Here is a 15,963-nt window from a genome sequence, read left to right on the forward strand (position 1 = left end):
GTGTAAAACGAAATGAATTGCATGTACCACGTTATACATGTAGCTAACCCTTGATACTTAATGCTTCTGGGTGTTCTATCAGATATCATTAAACTGCGTGGAAGTTTACGTCAAGCTGGTTGAATCATTGTAAGATCCTCAAAGGTAATTTCAACGTGGCATCTTCGTCATCCAAAAGTGACGCTCCAGTGTCTGAGAATCAGTGTGGAGCATCAACCTTGGCAAACGAAGATATCAATATGGAATCGATTATTTCGATATATACCGAATATAATAAAGGCATCAGTTCTCGTCTCTTTTGGTACAACTCTGAGGGCGGATTTACAGTTACAGAACGCACATTTGATGGTAGATTGAATAGCAAATACAAATGGACAGAAACATACAATTGATTTGCCTTTGTTTTTGTATCGAAGTGTAAGTTCAATGTGCCTGTTAGACAGTCTGCACTTGTTGCATATTTGGCTTTTGTCATGATCTTTTCATGTAAGTACTTGAGCATTGTTGAAAATTTTCTCTGTAAGTTTAAGTTGTTGTTTACATAAACACCGTCCACAATTCATAGGAAGCCCCGTACTTGTTTACGTTTATTCACTAGCTGCATGTTGGAATCAATTACTTGCGATCGTTATTAAGACTGCATACTAGGAGTAATACTTAGCATAAAATATCAGAGACAAATAATCATGGAAAGTCTAATAATTGATAAGAAAAAGCAATAGGAAGGAGCAATTGGCAATCTAATTAAAATTAGATCCTATGATCCGCTCATCTACTATCGCTACACTAGGTGTCAAACTCTGTTGAGATTGCTTCATTTTGGCTAGTTAATAGACTTGTACTACTATAAAAAAGGATTCCAAAGTTTTAAGTATACCACATGCACAATTATATTATACTTCAGTTATATATTAATACATTTTAGCAGAGTGTCTTGATTCTATCCATTATGTGGAAATGTTTCATTCATAATCTGCAAACAAGACCAAAGACTTAGACAGACAAAACATCTGCTCTGGGAAGTTCAGATTGCGATGTCTGGATAATTATTGATGCATGTGCTCTGGGCATTGGATTGGACATTCAGGGACTTCATTCGCTTGTATGGAGCTCCACAAATGACAGGAGACATCCGACAAGGAATAGTCTTTTTGGAAGGGGTGGCATTCCATCAAGAGCAATATCATTATTGCAACACAATTCATACAATGTACGCGATATTGATTTTGATGTAAAATTGAAAAGTGTCATTCGTGATACCAGATGCAGAGTACTTTCCATCATAAAGTCATTGTTGATATACTCTGAACTAGATAAAATTCATAGCAAATGTATTGTTGATTAGTTGTTTGTTTTACAAACAAAATAAATGTGGTAATTGCCCGCTGGTACCGTTAGAAAAACTTTGAAAATTGAATCCGAACATAGAGATGAACTAGAGTCAGATTCTGATGCAAAACATTTTGGAGAGTTCGAATCCAATAAATTTGGAAGCGACTTTCCCGTGTACTGTCTCAAAGATTTAGATAAAATTGATAAGAACTACCCCTGTACTCATCCATGTTATCTAGTAAACCTACATACAGACGATTCCTTATTTTCTCTTTTTAAATATCTATTGAATAAAAAGGTATAACATTTTAAGATATATTTTATGAGATATAAACATCATAACATACAGTTATTATGTGTATATGAAAAGAATTTTATTGACATGGTTGATTGTCAGAGCAGTACTTGATCTCAAAGAATGTAGATACTGTAGACATAAACATGACGAGGATCTGTAGAGTTACCCACATGTCTCTTTACACATCTCGCATTCAAAAGGATTCTGTAGTAATACATGGTGCAAGGATCACATCCTCTTTCTGTGTCATAGGTCAGTTTGTGGACCGCGTCAGCCTAAAATACAAAGAAAATTGTCCTCATTGTTTTGTTTTTACAGTAGAGGTATTTAATATATTATACACTTGAATACAGTTTTGCCCTTAACAAATTTCCTTTGATGTATTCCAAGTTTGATATTTCTATTAGGCACCTAAATACCTAAAGTTCATCTGTCACCATTATGAAATGGAAATGTCCTTGAACAATGAAAGAATAAAAGAAGAATCTAAGAAAAATATTAAATCAAAAGACTTTTGACCAACTGTAAAACCATTTTTAACAAACAAAGGATTCACCACACAGAAATACTTAATTCTCTCGGAAAATAACACGCTTGTAAACAGCCAGAAAGAGGTATGTGAAATTTTTGATGACTTTTTCATAAATGTTGCTAAACATATTGGGGATGTAGAACAATTTGATGAAAATCACCGAAGTATACAGGCAATAAAAGCAAATAAAACAGAATTACCACAACAACATCCATTTTCTTTTAAAGCTGTCACTGGAGACTTTGTAACAAAAAGTATAAAGAAAATAAATATTAAAAAAGCCACTGGTATTGATGGAATTTCTACAAAACTCTTACACATCTCTTTACCAGTTATCAGTAAACTAATTAACATGTCCCTATCAATATCAACTTTCCCTAACCAGCTTAAGATAGCACAAAGTGACACCATTATACAAGAAGAATAGTTCATTAGATAAAGGCAACTATAGACCTGTTGGTGTTCTTCCTGCAATCTCAAAAGGTTTTGAAAGAGCAATTGAAAATCAGTTAACAATGTTTTTTAAAAATGTTTTCAATCCTTTTTTGGCAGCTTTTCGGTCAAGTTTTGGATGTCAGTCAACTTTATTAAGAGTAATTGAAGATTGAAAACAGAAATTGGATAAAAACGAGTACACAGCAGCAATTTTAATGGACCTACCTAAAGCCTTTGACTGCCCTCCTTATGAACTACTTCTTCTTAAACTAAAAGCATATGGTCTCTCAAAGCAGCACAAGAGATGTTAAGTAGCTATCTCTCATGTAGAAAACAGTGTGTTAAAGTGGGGGAGCACACCAGTATCATGTCATAATTCTTAATCTCAATATGATATAAATATCTCCAAATTATTTCCTTTACTTCGTAAATATAGTTTCAAGAATCAAGATACAGTCAATTGAATTTAATTTCATTGAAAATGGGAAATACCTGCCCGCTCCTCATCATTTAAGGATGAAATGAGTTTACTATGACCGAAAAATTTATTATTGTACTTACATCCATGAAAACACGCATCTGTAACCTTGACATCAAATGCATGTGATTAACTTAATTTATTAAAGGCTTGCGAATGGTTAGTTGTATATTGTTTAGTGCCCTTCTTAAGAATTTCACTCGTGAAGACGTCACCATTGCCGGTGAAGGATTGCAAAATTTAAACAGCTGTTTAACCACAGGAGTTTGAAATTGATCATGCTTACGCATATCTCATGGCTTGGTCAATCAAGTGCATTTTATTGACTTTATTGATAAAATTTCAAACTCCTGTGGTTTAACACTGTTTATTTACATGTACTTACCATAACTTGATGATTAAGCTATACAATATTTAGTTTACAGAATTTATAACATAGACATATAGGTGTTATTTAAAGGCTTTATTGTTTAATTCCATTGTTCAATCTGTCTAAACAAGATTATTAATGACCAAATGATAACTAACCTCTAGTGATTGCAGACTCGCAGTTGTCGTTTTTTCCTTGAAGCTGCATGAAGTTGATCCTGGTGTTTAGAACTTGAATCTCCTTCTGCTTTCTTCACACTGTGATATGTCATTTATTTTCCTTCTATATTATTTTATTTTTTCTTACAGAAACATTTCACAAACACGTGTATTGCTGATTCGTCTGTCATTTTCATTCTGACCAATTTCTCTATCAGAACATTACCCTCACCATCCGCCTCTTTCACAAAACAAGAAAACCCACAAAAACAGCATACATTAATCAGAGTGCACCCTCGAAATCCAGATCTATGTGGTGCTATCAGCGAAATTGATGGCGCGGCCATATTGTTTATTATTTATGCTGATTTATCGGGATGCTTTAGAAAGGGTATGTTGTTCCGAGAGATCGAGCGACACTCTGATTGGATAGCATCATAGGTCATCCTGAGGTGACCCCTAACACGGAGTTGTTAGATCCTATGTGTAGCGATAATAGATGAGTCGATCATAGGATTTAATTTTAATTAGATTGGAACAATTGGTATTTGAACCAAAAATATGCAATATGTGCCTATCCAAAACTTCAATGAGACTGTCGCTATACAACCTCGGCTATCCATCCAATGAATACTGTTCGAATTTCTAGCTATTTAAAGTCACCCGATGTGGACATAAACACTTTCTTAATAATACGACAAACGTTATATACAAGAAGTAATTTTTTTCATAGAGTCGGTCAAGTCTCCATACTTTTATTTACAAAATATTTTACACCTGACATGTACTAAAATATCTTACTCAGTTCACAATGGAGACTTGGCCCACTCCCTATGAAAATCTGCTTGAAAAAGTCAACTTTTGTGCGTTTTTTTCTTCTCGTATACGTGATTTTAAATAGGATTTTTCAATGTTCCTTTGAAATAGGCACATCGAAAAAGTATTTTTGGAAACTATTGATTGATTATTTTAACCAGAATTCAAATTTTCCTTTTTCTGGAGACTTTCAATTTTAACTTTGATATTTGTCCTTCTGTGGGTTCTCGGCTCAAAAAAGTCACCCATCTTTGTCAATCCCAGTAAAACAAAATTGAAAAAATAGATTAAAAGCCTATCTATTTTCATTGTTAATTAACACATTGTTAATTAACACATGGATGTGGGTATAGTGTTATCGTACGTCATTCTTTGTTGTTGCTAATGGTTTATTAGTCTTAAGCATTTCATTTGGAAGAAAACTTAATATTCATTAATGTTTTAGGAGTTTACCACATACTTGTTTCAAGGTATTAAATGTATAACGAAAAACTATTGAATGATTTTGAAGGATTTATATCAACATAAATGTTTATTGTTAAATAACGATGAAAGTGAAGTAGATAAAATTCATATAACCTTTAAAAGATAAGAAGCCGACCTTTATGCACTTGAGTTATCTGCCCTTTGTAATAATAACAAAAAGCTATTTGTAGTAAATGATTAATTTCATTTCATATTATAAGATAGCAAAAAATGTATGTAACTTTCTACCAATAGATTTGTATGAAAATATAATTTCTTTGAAAAATATTTGAATAAAACATGCTCCTCCCATAGACTTCAATGTTAAATTTTAGGTGAATTAAATCAAGCAGTAAACAAAATTTTGAAAGTTTCTATGGTGGATTATTTTTGATGAACCCTTCAAAATGATATAATGATTTCAAAAACCTCAATACCCTAATCAACATTAGTTACTTTCTATACAGAGATACATTTGTTGTCTACCCAGGAAGAACATTTTGTACGTTAGATCCTACATTGTGAAATGGCTTGTGATGGTACGCCTGTTGTTAGGACGTTTGATTTATGACCACTAGGTGGTGCGGTTAAGACGTTTGATGGATAACCAGTAGATGGTGCGGTTAGGACGTTTGATTTATAAACAGTAGATGGTGCGGTTAGGACGTTTGATTTATAACCACTAGGTGGTGCGGTTAGGACGTTTGATTTATAACCAGTAGGTGGTGCGATTACGAATTTTTATTTATGACCAGTAAGTGGTGCGTATGAGTCCTATTGTTAGGACGTTTGATTTATGACCAATAGGTGGTGCGATTAGGATGTTTGATTGGTGACCAATAGGTGGTGTGGTTAGGATGTTTGATTTATGACCAGTAGGTGGTACGTTCGAGTCCCGATGCTAAGACGTTTGATTTATGACTAGTAGTTGGTGCGTATCAGTCCCGCTTCCGTCATATAGCTGCGCCAAACCTGGTATGAAGCAGATAACTTTTTCGCTAAGCATTCAACATTTAAGCTTTTCATGTATGACTTTTAAAACAGAGATGAAGTGGCATGACCAGCGTTCTCATTTTAATGAACTACGGCCCTGAGAGTCAAGTAAGTATTGATTTCCGGTACGTCACCTACTATTAAACACATTTAATTGTGAGTAAACAGTTCTACAAGGAGGCAGAAGCACAGCAATTCAATGGAAATAAAGTTTCGGTTTGGGAAAGTGAGGAAGTAAGAAACAAGTGTTGACATCACCATACTGCGATAAGAGAATGGTGTTTTAGCTTCTTTGATGACTATTTGCACTTGCCTATGCGGTGTCATTTAGTTTGAAAGAATAACATTACAATCATCAGACCAATGCTGAGAGCGATTTTAACCTGTCGAGTCAAAATACATTTCTAAATAGCTGTGATATATGGACTGTCTCTACAATATCATTTTGATCTATTGTTCAATCCCAAATCCTATCGCTATATGTATTTAAGAATTGAGTATTGTTACATGCAATACACTCCCGCTAAATCTACATTTCAGCAGAACGTAATCTAAATATTTCATGTTTTACTCCAGATACTCAATTCAGGGAAGGACCCGACCCATTCTCTGTTGTAGATCGAAATAGATCATTTGAATCTATCAGAATATATTTCTCAGTTTTTCAATTCTATAAAACAATTTTTCAGATTGACCGGTCAACAGGGGACCCCTAGCCCCTAGACACCTGATACCACCTCTGGTGTGTCTCGGGGTCTATGTTTCCTGATCTTTAATTCTGTATTCGTTATGGAATCTATGTCAATTTGATATATCCCTGTGAGCTCGAAATAAAGAACACCACAGAGCCGTCCACTTCTGCTTCATACTTGCATATTGTATTGCTCACGGCGGGTGTGACCGGTCGGCAGGTGATGATTACTCCTCCTAGGTACCTGATCCCACCTCCGATGTGTCCAGGGGTCCGTGTTTGTCCAACTATCTATTTTGTGTGGCTTATAGGAGTTATGAGATTGATCACGGTTCGTTATCTTCACCTTGCATTAAAAGTAGACATTAACGGCAAACTGACAACTCAAGTGTATGACATACGGGATGATTTCAGCTTCTCCATCGTCAACTTTCCATATTTAAGTAGCAATATTCCATTATCACCTGCATATGGTGTTTATATATCTCAACTGATTCGATATACAAGAGCTTGTTCTGCGTATAGTCAGTTTTTAAATCGAGGTAAGCTACTGACACACAAGTTGATGGTACAGGGATTTCAACAGTCTCGATTGAAGTCAGCATTTCGCAAATTCTATGGTCGTTATAACGATCTAGTTCGTCAATACAACCTCGCATTGGGTCAAATGCTGTCTGACGTGTTTCATACAGTTTGTTAAGCCGTTCTTGGTACACTGATTTTGACTGCGTATAAATCCGTTTATCTGATCAGGATATGGGGCTCACAGCGGATGTGACTGGTGTACAGGGGATGCTTACTCCTCCTAGGCACCTGATCCCACCTCTGATGTGTCCAGGGGTCCGTGTTTGCCCAACTATCTATTTTGTATTCCTTATAGGAGTTATGAGATTGATGACTGTTCGTTATCTTCACCTTTTCATTTTGAGGTATTATTTGTAAATCGATTTGATATCCACCCGATTTCCTGAAAGGCATATACTTACATGCTTTCCTTCCTACCCTATTGACAATATATGGCTTGTTAACTAAGGGGGAAAATATCAGGAATGATTATGACAAACATTAGTGACAAATCCATACATGTAAATCCATGAAAAATGATGTTGATAGTAACCCGATCCATATCTTTTTTTAATGAACCTAAACTCACAACTAACACTGGTGTACCTAAACTAAAAAACACGTCAACAAAGTATCAATATTGTAAGATTATCACGGCCAAGTTTTTAGAACAAGTTTTTTATTCAATCAGTGATCAGGCTCGTAACTCCGGTAAGGAATACAAAATTAATTAAAATTAAATACACTTATAAAATTCATCAAATGATAATTGAAACAAGAGATCCCACAATGATACATATGTATGTGCTGATTTTACATGGGATTTGTTTAAATCACAGGACATTACTTTAGTTTAGCATTTCTATTCCAACATATCATAAATTTGAACTTAAAACTAAATCTGGTGTACCTAAACTAAAATGCACGTCAACAAATTATCAATATTGCAGGGTTATCATGGCTAAATATGTAGAACAAGTTTTGTATTCAATTTTATATAACATTGACCATCTCCCATTTCATTCAAATGAAAAGGTGAAGATAACGATAAGTGATCAGGCTCGTAACTCCGGTAAGGAATACAAAATTAAATAAAATTAAATACACTTTTAAAATTCAGCAAATTATAATTGAAAGAGAGCGCATAATGATAAATATGCATGTGTTAATTTTACATGGGATTTGTTTAAATCATAGGATATTACTTTAGTTTAGCATTTCTATTCCAGTAAACTATAACACATTGCATATTTTATCATGTTTTGTACTGACACACATGTATACATTTCATAATATATATCAAAAGAGATCTTTTCTATCGATAACGGAGGCCGGATTTTTATATTTTATATCCAACAATGTTGGGATAGAAACCTCGGCATTAGAAAAAACTGGTATTCCAAAGCTTAGTTTTTGCTATTGAATATTGATTGAATGATTTAATCAAACAGATGACGTAATAACCTAGATATAACATGGGATGCTTACTCCTCCTAGGCACCTGATCCCACCTCTGGTGTGTCCAGGGGTCCGTGTTCGCCCAACTATATATTTTGTATGCTTGTAGGAGTTATGAGATTGGTCACTGTTTGTTATCTTCACCTGGCATATATATATATATATATATATATATATATATATATATATATATGGTCAGAATACAAAATGATACATACTACAATGTATTTTCAAGGTACTAATGCATGTGGAAATTAAAGATATGAAAATTCTTAAAGAAACCAATAAGAGGGACGGCGGAGGGAATGTGGGGGGGGGGGGCAATAAAATGGCAAAATATTCCAGTGATGGTATGGCTGCTTACTGATTGGCTGAAAATTTGGGGGCACCTCTGGGAAAAAATGGTAACACGATTGATATTGAGGCGGATGAAGGAAATAATGATTATGATACAAAATTCGATATACGAAAGAATCTAAAATTCATTTTTCCAAACGAGGTTTGAAACATCCTTCTATATGGGTGATTCCATGACGTTGATACTAAAAACACTCAAAGACTGGTATTACGCACATTATGTTAATTACATGCACCCACTTTTTCTTCAAGTACATAAGCCGATGTTTTGAGCTTGTGCAAGCATTCGTTACTAGAGGAGTAGAGAAATCGAAGTGTTTGTTTTGCGGAATATATAATAAAAGTAAGTATCAAAATTGAAAATATTTGAACAAAAAGTAGTTGTTATTTTTTTTTAATTGTACCTAATTTACATTGCAGTAAAAGTATGTTTGACTCTTACGATCTGATTATAGGGGGGAAAATTGACATGAAACTAGAAATTGAAATCACTATATCCAAAACTACTGTGTCTTAAAGAACAAAAAAGTAAATAGATAAAAAACATAAAATCAATGATATTATCAACCTGATGATATTCTACATTTTGAAATATACAAACATCTAGATAATATTTAATCTTACTTGTAGTTATGTAAACGAGCATACATCTGCATAAGATATTACACCATTTTCATTGGATAAAAGAATTATTAACTTGAAATAATGACATTAACAATTGTGGACGTCATAAAATATTTCTGTTCAGAATTAAAGCAATGAGGGCCCTGACATTGGCACTTTTTACTCTGATGTATATGGAAACATCAGCTCAGCGGCAAACCGACTGGGACAGGCCGCTTAACTTTCAATGCTCTTCCACTGCTAACGGCATCTCATATGTTATATCTGTGCATGACAAGAGAAAGAAGGAGAGACGATTTCTCTTCGTATGTAGACCTGTTCATGCAGTCTCTGGATCTGTTTCTTGCCACTTATCAGGTATTTTACTTCACATTCTCAACATAGTTTGATTGGAAATTATACATTGTTATACCCCCTTATATAACAGTTCCTATGTAAAAGTCCAAGATTTTGACAGTTCCGGCGACTTGTGGACCAGAACTGTTAAGAGTCGACTGTTGACCGACGTGACATTATACTGCGCTGAAACGAGTTATCTTTCATGTCGTTTGGTAAATGAATAATGTCAATACACGACGCTTCAACAGTGCATCTGAAGAGGACATTCAGGCAATACTCAAGAAGAGACACAGCCAAAAACAAGAAAAATGTTGTAAAACAGCAGAAAACATCCGAAACGATTATACTTTTAATTGTTTCCTATATGGGCACAACACAACAGATGTTGACAGGGTTCTCCGGCAACAGTGAATCTCTCAACCTTGGCCAATGGTTTGCACATCGATCCGGCAGATCAACTGTTGTCCTCAACCCAAGTCAACAACTTGTACTATTTTCATACAACATATATATATACAAACACTTCTACATGAGAAGAAAAATACCTTGCTGTTGCCTTCAATTCGACATTTAGATATATCGACGACGTTTTATCTATTAACAATAATAACTTCCGTTCATATGTCGGTGCGATATATGTCTATGAGCCCAAAATAAAAGACAGCACCGAGTCGTCCACGTCTGCTTCATACTTGGATATTTTTTGAAAGTAGATATTAATGGCAAACTAGCAACTGAACTTTATGACAAACGGGATGATTTCAACTTCTCCATCGTCAACGTCCCATATTTATGCAGCAATATTCCATTATCACCTACATATGATGCTTATATCTCTAAACAGATTCGATACGCATGAAGTTGTTCTGTGTTTGGTCAATGGTCAGTTTCTAAATTGAGGCAAGCTACCGAGAAACAAGTTGATGGTACTGGGGTTCATCAGTCTCGCTTAAATAAGCATTTCGCAAATTCTATGGTCGTTATAACGATCTAGTTGGCCAATACAACCTATCATTGGGTGAAAGGTAAAATAGCGAAGAGTGATCAATCTCATAACTCCTATCAGCAATACAAAATAGATAGGTGAGCAAACACGGACCCCTGGATACACCAGAGTTGGAATCAGGTATCAAGGAGGAGTAAGTATCCCCTGTCGACCGGTCATACCCGCCGTGAGTCGTATATCTTGATTAGGTAAACGGAGTTATCCGCAGTCAAAATTTAATCCGGCGGGTTTGACCGGTCGACAGGGGATGCTTACTCCTCCTAGGCACCTGATCCCACCTCTGGTGCATTCAGGGGTCCGTGTTTGCCCAACTATCTATTTTGAATTACTTATAGGAGTTATGAGATTGATCACTGTCCGTTATCTTTACCTTTCATCTACACATTGATATGAAAAAATAATTCGTTTATTTACAAACCTATTGATTGTTATATGAATTATTTTAAGTTTAATTTCCGTGGGGATCCGGGTAAGAATAGGTCTTCAGTACCCATGCGTGTCGTAATAAGCGACTAAATGGGGCGGTCGTTCGGATGAGACCGCAAAAACCGAGGTCCCGTGTCACAGCAGGTGTGGCATGATCAAGATCCCTCCCTGCTCAATGGCCATAAGTACCGAGCATAGACCTTAATGTTGTAGCCCTTCAACGGCAGTGGTGACGTCTCCTTATTAATGACAAATTCTCGAGAGGGACGTAAAACAATATTCAATCAATTCAATTTTATGTTTGATAATTATATCCACAGGTTACGTGAATAGTTATGATCAGCCATTCCTTTTTACGTGTCCAAATGGGGGTTATCTGAATAGTGTCTCTGATGTCCACAACAACAGCGAGAAAGACAGGCTGTATAGATTTAGATGTTGTACTCCGAGTTCAGGTATGCATGACCACAAAACCTCGTGGTAGCGTAAATCATAATTGCATACAAAGACAAGTTAGACATTGGAATATGTAAATGAAAATTTGATAATGATAATAATAGTGATTATAACAGTAATAATAAGAATTACAATGAAACAATTTAAAGGCTACTACCATACGGACTGCACATGGACTGGTTGGGTTAACAATTGGAGTGAATATTTTACGTACTTCACTCCTCGCAATTATATCATCAAAGGAGTCCACAGCATTCACAACAAGAGGAAAAAGTGAGTATATACTATTCACACCTTGTGTTTAACATTGTACAACACATACATGTACTGTCATCTGTGAGTATATACTATAGGCACCCTGTGTTTAACATTGTACAACACATACATGTACTGTCATCTGTGAGTATATACTATTGGCACCCTGTGATTAACATTGTACAACACATACATGTACTGTCATCAGTGGGTATCTACTATTGACGCCCTGTGTTTAACATTGTACAACACATATATGTACTGTATTAAGTGAATATATACTATTGACACCCTGTGATTGACATTGTACAACACATTGTTAGCTGACCTGTTTTTATATTCATATGAAGCAGAATTTATTCAAAAACTTCTACGTGAGAAGAAAAAATATCTCGTTGTGACCTTCAATTCGACTTTTAGATATATCGATGACGTTTTGTCTATTAACAATGATAGCTTTCATTCATATGTCGATTTGATATATCCCTGTGAGCTCGAAATAAATGACACCACAGCGTCGTCCACTTCTGCTTCATACTTAGATATTTTATTGAAAGTAGGCATTAACGGCAAACTGACAACTCAACTGTATGACAAACGGGATGATTTCAGCTTCTCCATCTTCAACTTCCCACATTTATGTAGCAATATTCCATTATCACCTGCATATGGTGTTTATATATCTCAACTAATTCGATATGCAAAAGCTTGTTCTGGGTATAGTCGGCTTCTAAATCGAGGTAAGTTACTGACAAACAAGTTGATGGTACAGGGATTTCAACAGTCTCGATTGAAGTCAGCATTTTGCAAATTCTATGGTCGTTATAACGATCTAGTTCATCAATACGACCTCGCATTGGGTCAAATGTTGTCTGACGTGTTTCATACCGATTGTTAAGCCGTTCTTGGCACACTGATTTTGACTGCGTATAACTCCGTTTACCTGATCAGGATATGGGGCTCACGGCGGGTGTGACCGGTCAACAGGGGATGCTCACTCCTCCTAGGCACCTGATCCCACCTCTGGTGTGTCCAGGGGTCCATGTTTGCCCAACTATTTATTTTGTATTGCTTGTAGGAGTTATGAGATTGATCTCTGTTCGTTATCTTCACCTTGCATACATGTACTGTAATAAGTGGATATTCACTTTGCTATCACCACTGGTAGTTAAACACAGATACCTGATAATCAAATACATTAATCTAAGTCAGTACACACGGTCTTGTATTACGATAACTAAGTTGACATGAAACTTTAAGCATTATACGCAGTCTGACATTATCATTGTGAAGTAGTTATTATAAGTGGTCTGTAGTTGTCATTATTAAGTGTGCAGTTATTACAAGCATATACAGTCTGACATTTGTTTTAATTTTATACAGTCTGATATTATCATTAGTGAGTGGACATTAGTTACTGTAGAATGTTGAATTCGATATATGCTAGTAATTTAAGTTAATTCCCCATACCACATCTTAGTATCGATAAACCTACAGATTTCTATCAAAATTTGCATGTATTTTGTCGAGGATGTATATTGACCAAATTCCCGAAGAAAGATTTGTTTAGCGGCCTTTTCCAGAGTAAAGCCACTTCTAAAAATAGAACATATAACTTTAAAACAAGCAGTGTTAATATACATACATCTTAAGGCACTGTCTTTATTTAAACGATAGAAATATGTTTCTTTAATATGAATTAATGAAAATGTATTGCATTTGACTGTTTCCAATAATTTTTCATCTACTGAACCATGTTCTTGGTTTCAAGGTGATGAAAATGCAGGTATAGTAGTCAAATTATGACTAATCATAGCCTACCATATCCGGAAAATAGTGTTTTCAAAAAACCTTCAGGCTTTTTAAACATTTCAATATGATTTACCTTTACACCCCAGCAATCATTTGACATAAGAAGTAGATAGGGTATCAGATAATTTGAGAGCCCAATGACCCCCTCTAGGTTAAAAACCTTTACAAAACGCATATTGAAAAATGGTGTCTAAACTCCCTATCTCTGCAAACATGTTTCATTCATCATTTACATTACTAAATGACCATTTCAAGAAATATTACTGGGTGGGTTTTGAAAAACAGTTTAAAACATCAAAGCTTCAAATAGCTGAAAACCACTTTCATTGATTGGTGTAAGCTATGGAGATCGGGCTTGAAGTTAAAAAAATCCTAACTTTACTATGGATCTTACTAAATCCTTAGCCTACGTCACATGTACACTGACATGACGTCACAATAAATGAAAAAATAAAATTATGTCGCCAAATCTAGTTGGAACAAAGTGATGTAGATCAGAATGATTTTTACATTTTTAACGCCCCTTAAGAGAATGATAACCTATGCTCAAATTACAAATTTTGGGAAATTTGAATATTTTAAAAGATGAACCCGAATTCTGCATTCCTCACCCACTTGGTAATGTTTAGTTCCTGCCACTTTTTAACAATACGATACAGCCATGTGATGTGAGTGTTAACAACATGTAACTATCGCGTACATTCCGGGTCGTTTGAATCAAAACATCACTAAAGGTCATGTCCGGCCAGAAAAGTGTTTTAGATCAAAGAAAATTACATTACAACACCCATACTGTACGTAGAAGAACACAAACGTACGACACCTAGGCCTAGATATAGGGCCTAGATATGTGACAAATCTGTCAGCGTGTGATCTAAATTGAAATCATTAGACACAACAGAGATATGCACATACACTGTACATGTATATGTATATGCACATTTATTATGGATTCGGAGGGCCTCGAAAGCGATTATTGTCGTGTAAATAAATATTTTAAAAAAATCCGAGGGGGTTTACAATGTTAGCATAGCTTTATATTATTGATATATTTTATTTAGATCATGACAACATCGATCGTATTCTTTAAGGTTTAAATAAATTACAAGGAACACATAACAACAATATGTCACTGTCAGTACATGTAGCACATAAAAATCTGCATAGTGTACATGTTGAATAGGAGATTCTATATTTCTACCCATCATTAATGATCGGAAATCGCACAAAAGAAATCGCCTACAATCGATACATTGAAAATAGGCAACACGATTTAACATCATAGTCTGTAATATTTGCAGAAATCTCACGGGAATTACTGAACGATTGTGTGTCATAACACAATGTGTATGGAGAAGTTGCGACTTCGCGATGTACATGTATATAACTATAAGCACTTTTTCCCCCAGAGCGCTGTCTTGTATAGAACCGGCTTATTTCTATTATTGCGATTCGTATGTTGTTTTTTAATTCTAAAGTTTTGTTGTTTGCTTTCACATAATCAGTCCTAATACGGTCTGCAAAATTCACCAAAATGCCATCGGGTTCGTTGAATGTGTGATAACGTTCGTGATTCGTGAATAACGTTTCTAACGTTATTTGACGTGATCTGGGGAATTACCTTAAGATTCTGTTCACCATATATAATTTCCTCATCTGTTCCATTTGTCATGCTGTGTATAAACATGCACCGTGAGATAGATTGGCATTGTCCGTGAGTATACATTACGAGATGTATGAATATACTGTATTTATAAACAATATATGCTGTTATTATTCTTACAGAAGAATGCTCTTATTCATGTTTTGTTAATGAGCACATAACAATCAGGACCTGTATAAATCATCAATATAAATATATTTAGAATATATTGATATCGCATTACTCTTATCGTTATTATGCTATCATCTATTTAGTGTTTATTTACGATTACTTGTTTATTGCCAGGGACAGAAGATTTCAATTTGAAATCTGCCGGATCACCCCACACTGAAGGTTTGAATTTGGAATCAGCCAGATCATCACACACTGAAGAGGATGTTCTTGATTTATAGCATGTAGAATACTACAATAAATGATTAAAAAACGTGTAGACCA

General features: G+C 35.1%; 1 protein-coding gene and 1 long non-coding RNA gene across 2 annotated transcripts; one reads left to right on the forward strand and one right to left on the reverse strand.

Annotated features, from left to right (window-relative positions):
• Positions 1-1,633: 1,633 nt before the first annotated feature.
• Positions 1,634-4,587, reverse strand: LOC125677379 (uncharacterized). The gene is made up of 2 exons (XR_007371096.2): positions 3,604-4,587; positions 1,634-1,905 (listed from the first exon to the last, which is right to left on the reverse strand). It is a non-coding gene; the product is annotated as an uncharacterized LOC125677379 (long non-coding RNA).
• A 4,500-nt stretch (positions 4,588-9,087) lies between these two features.
• On the forward strand, positions 9,088-15,958 carry LOC125673351 (hemagglutinin/amebocyte aggregation factor-like). The gene is made up of 5 exons (XM_048909904.2): positions 9,088-9,290; positions 9,696-9,928; positions 11,663-11,797; positions 11,948-12,071; positions 15,814-15,958. Exons 2-5 carry the CDS (start codon positions 9,706-9,708, stop codon positions 15,857-15,859), a joined length of 528 nt encoding a protein of 175 aa, XP_048765861.2. The 5' UTR covers positions 9,088-9,290; positions 9,696-9,705; the 3' UTR covers positions 15,860-15,958.
• The last annotated feature ends 5 nt before the right edge of the window (positions 15,959-15,963 follow it).

Source organism: Ostrea edulis, chromosome 3 (assembly GCF_947568905.1).
Source record: "Ostrea edulis chromosome 3, xbOstEdul1.1, whole genome shotgun sequence".
Classification (NCBI taxonomy): domain Eukaryota; kingdom Metazoa; phylum Mollusca; class Bivalvia; order Ostreida; family Ostreidae; genus Ostrea; species Ostrea edulis.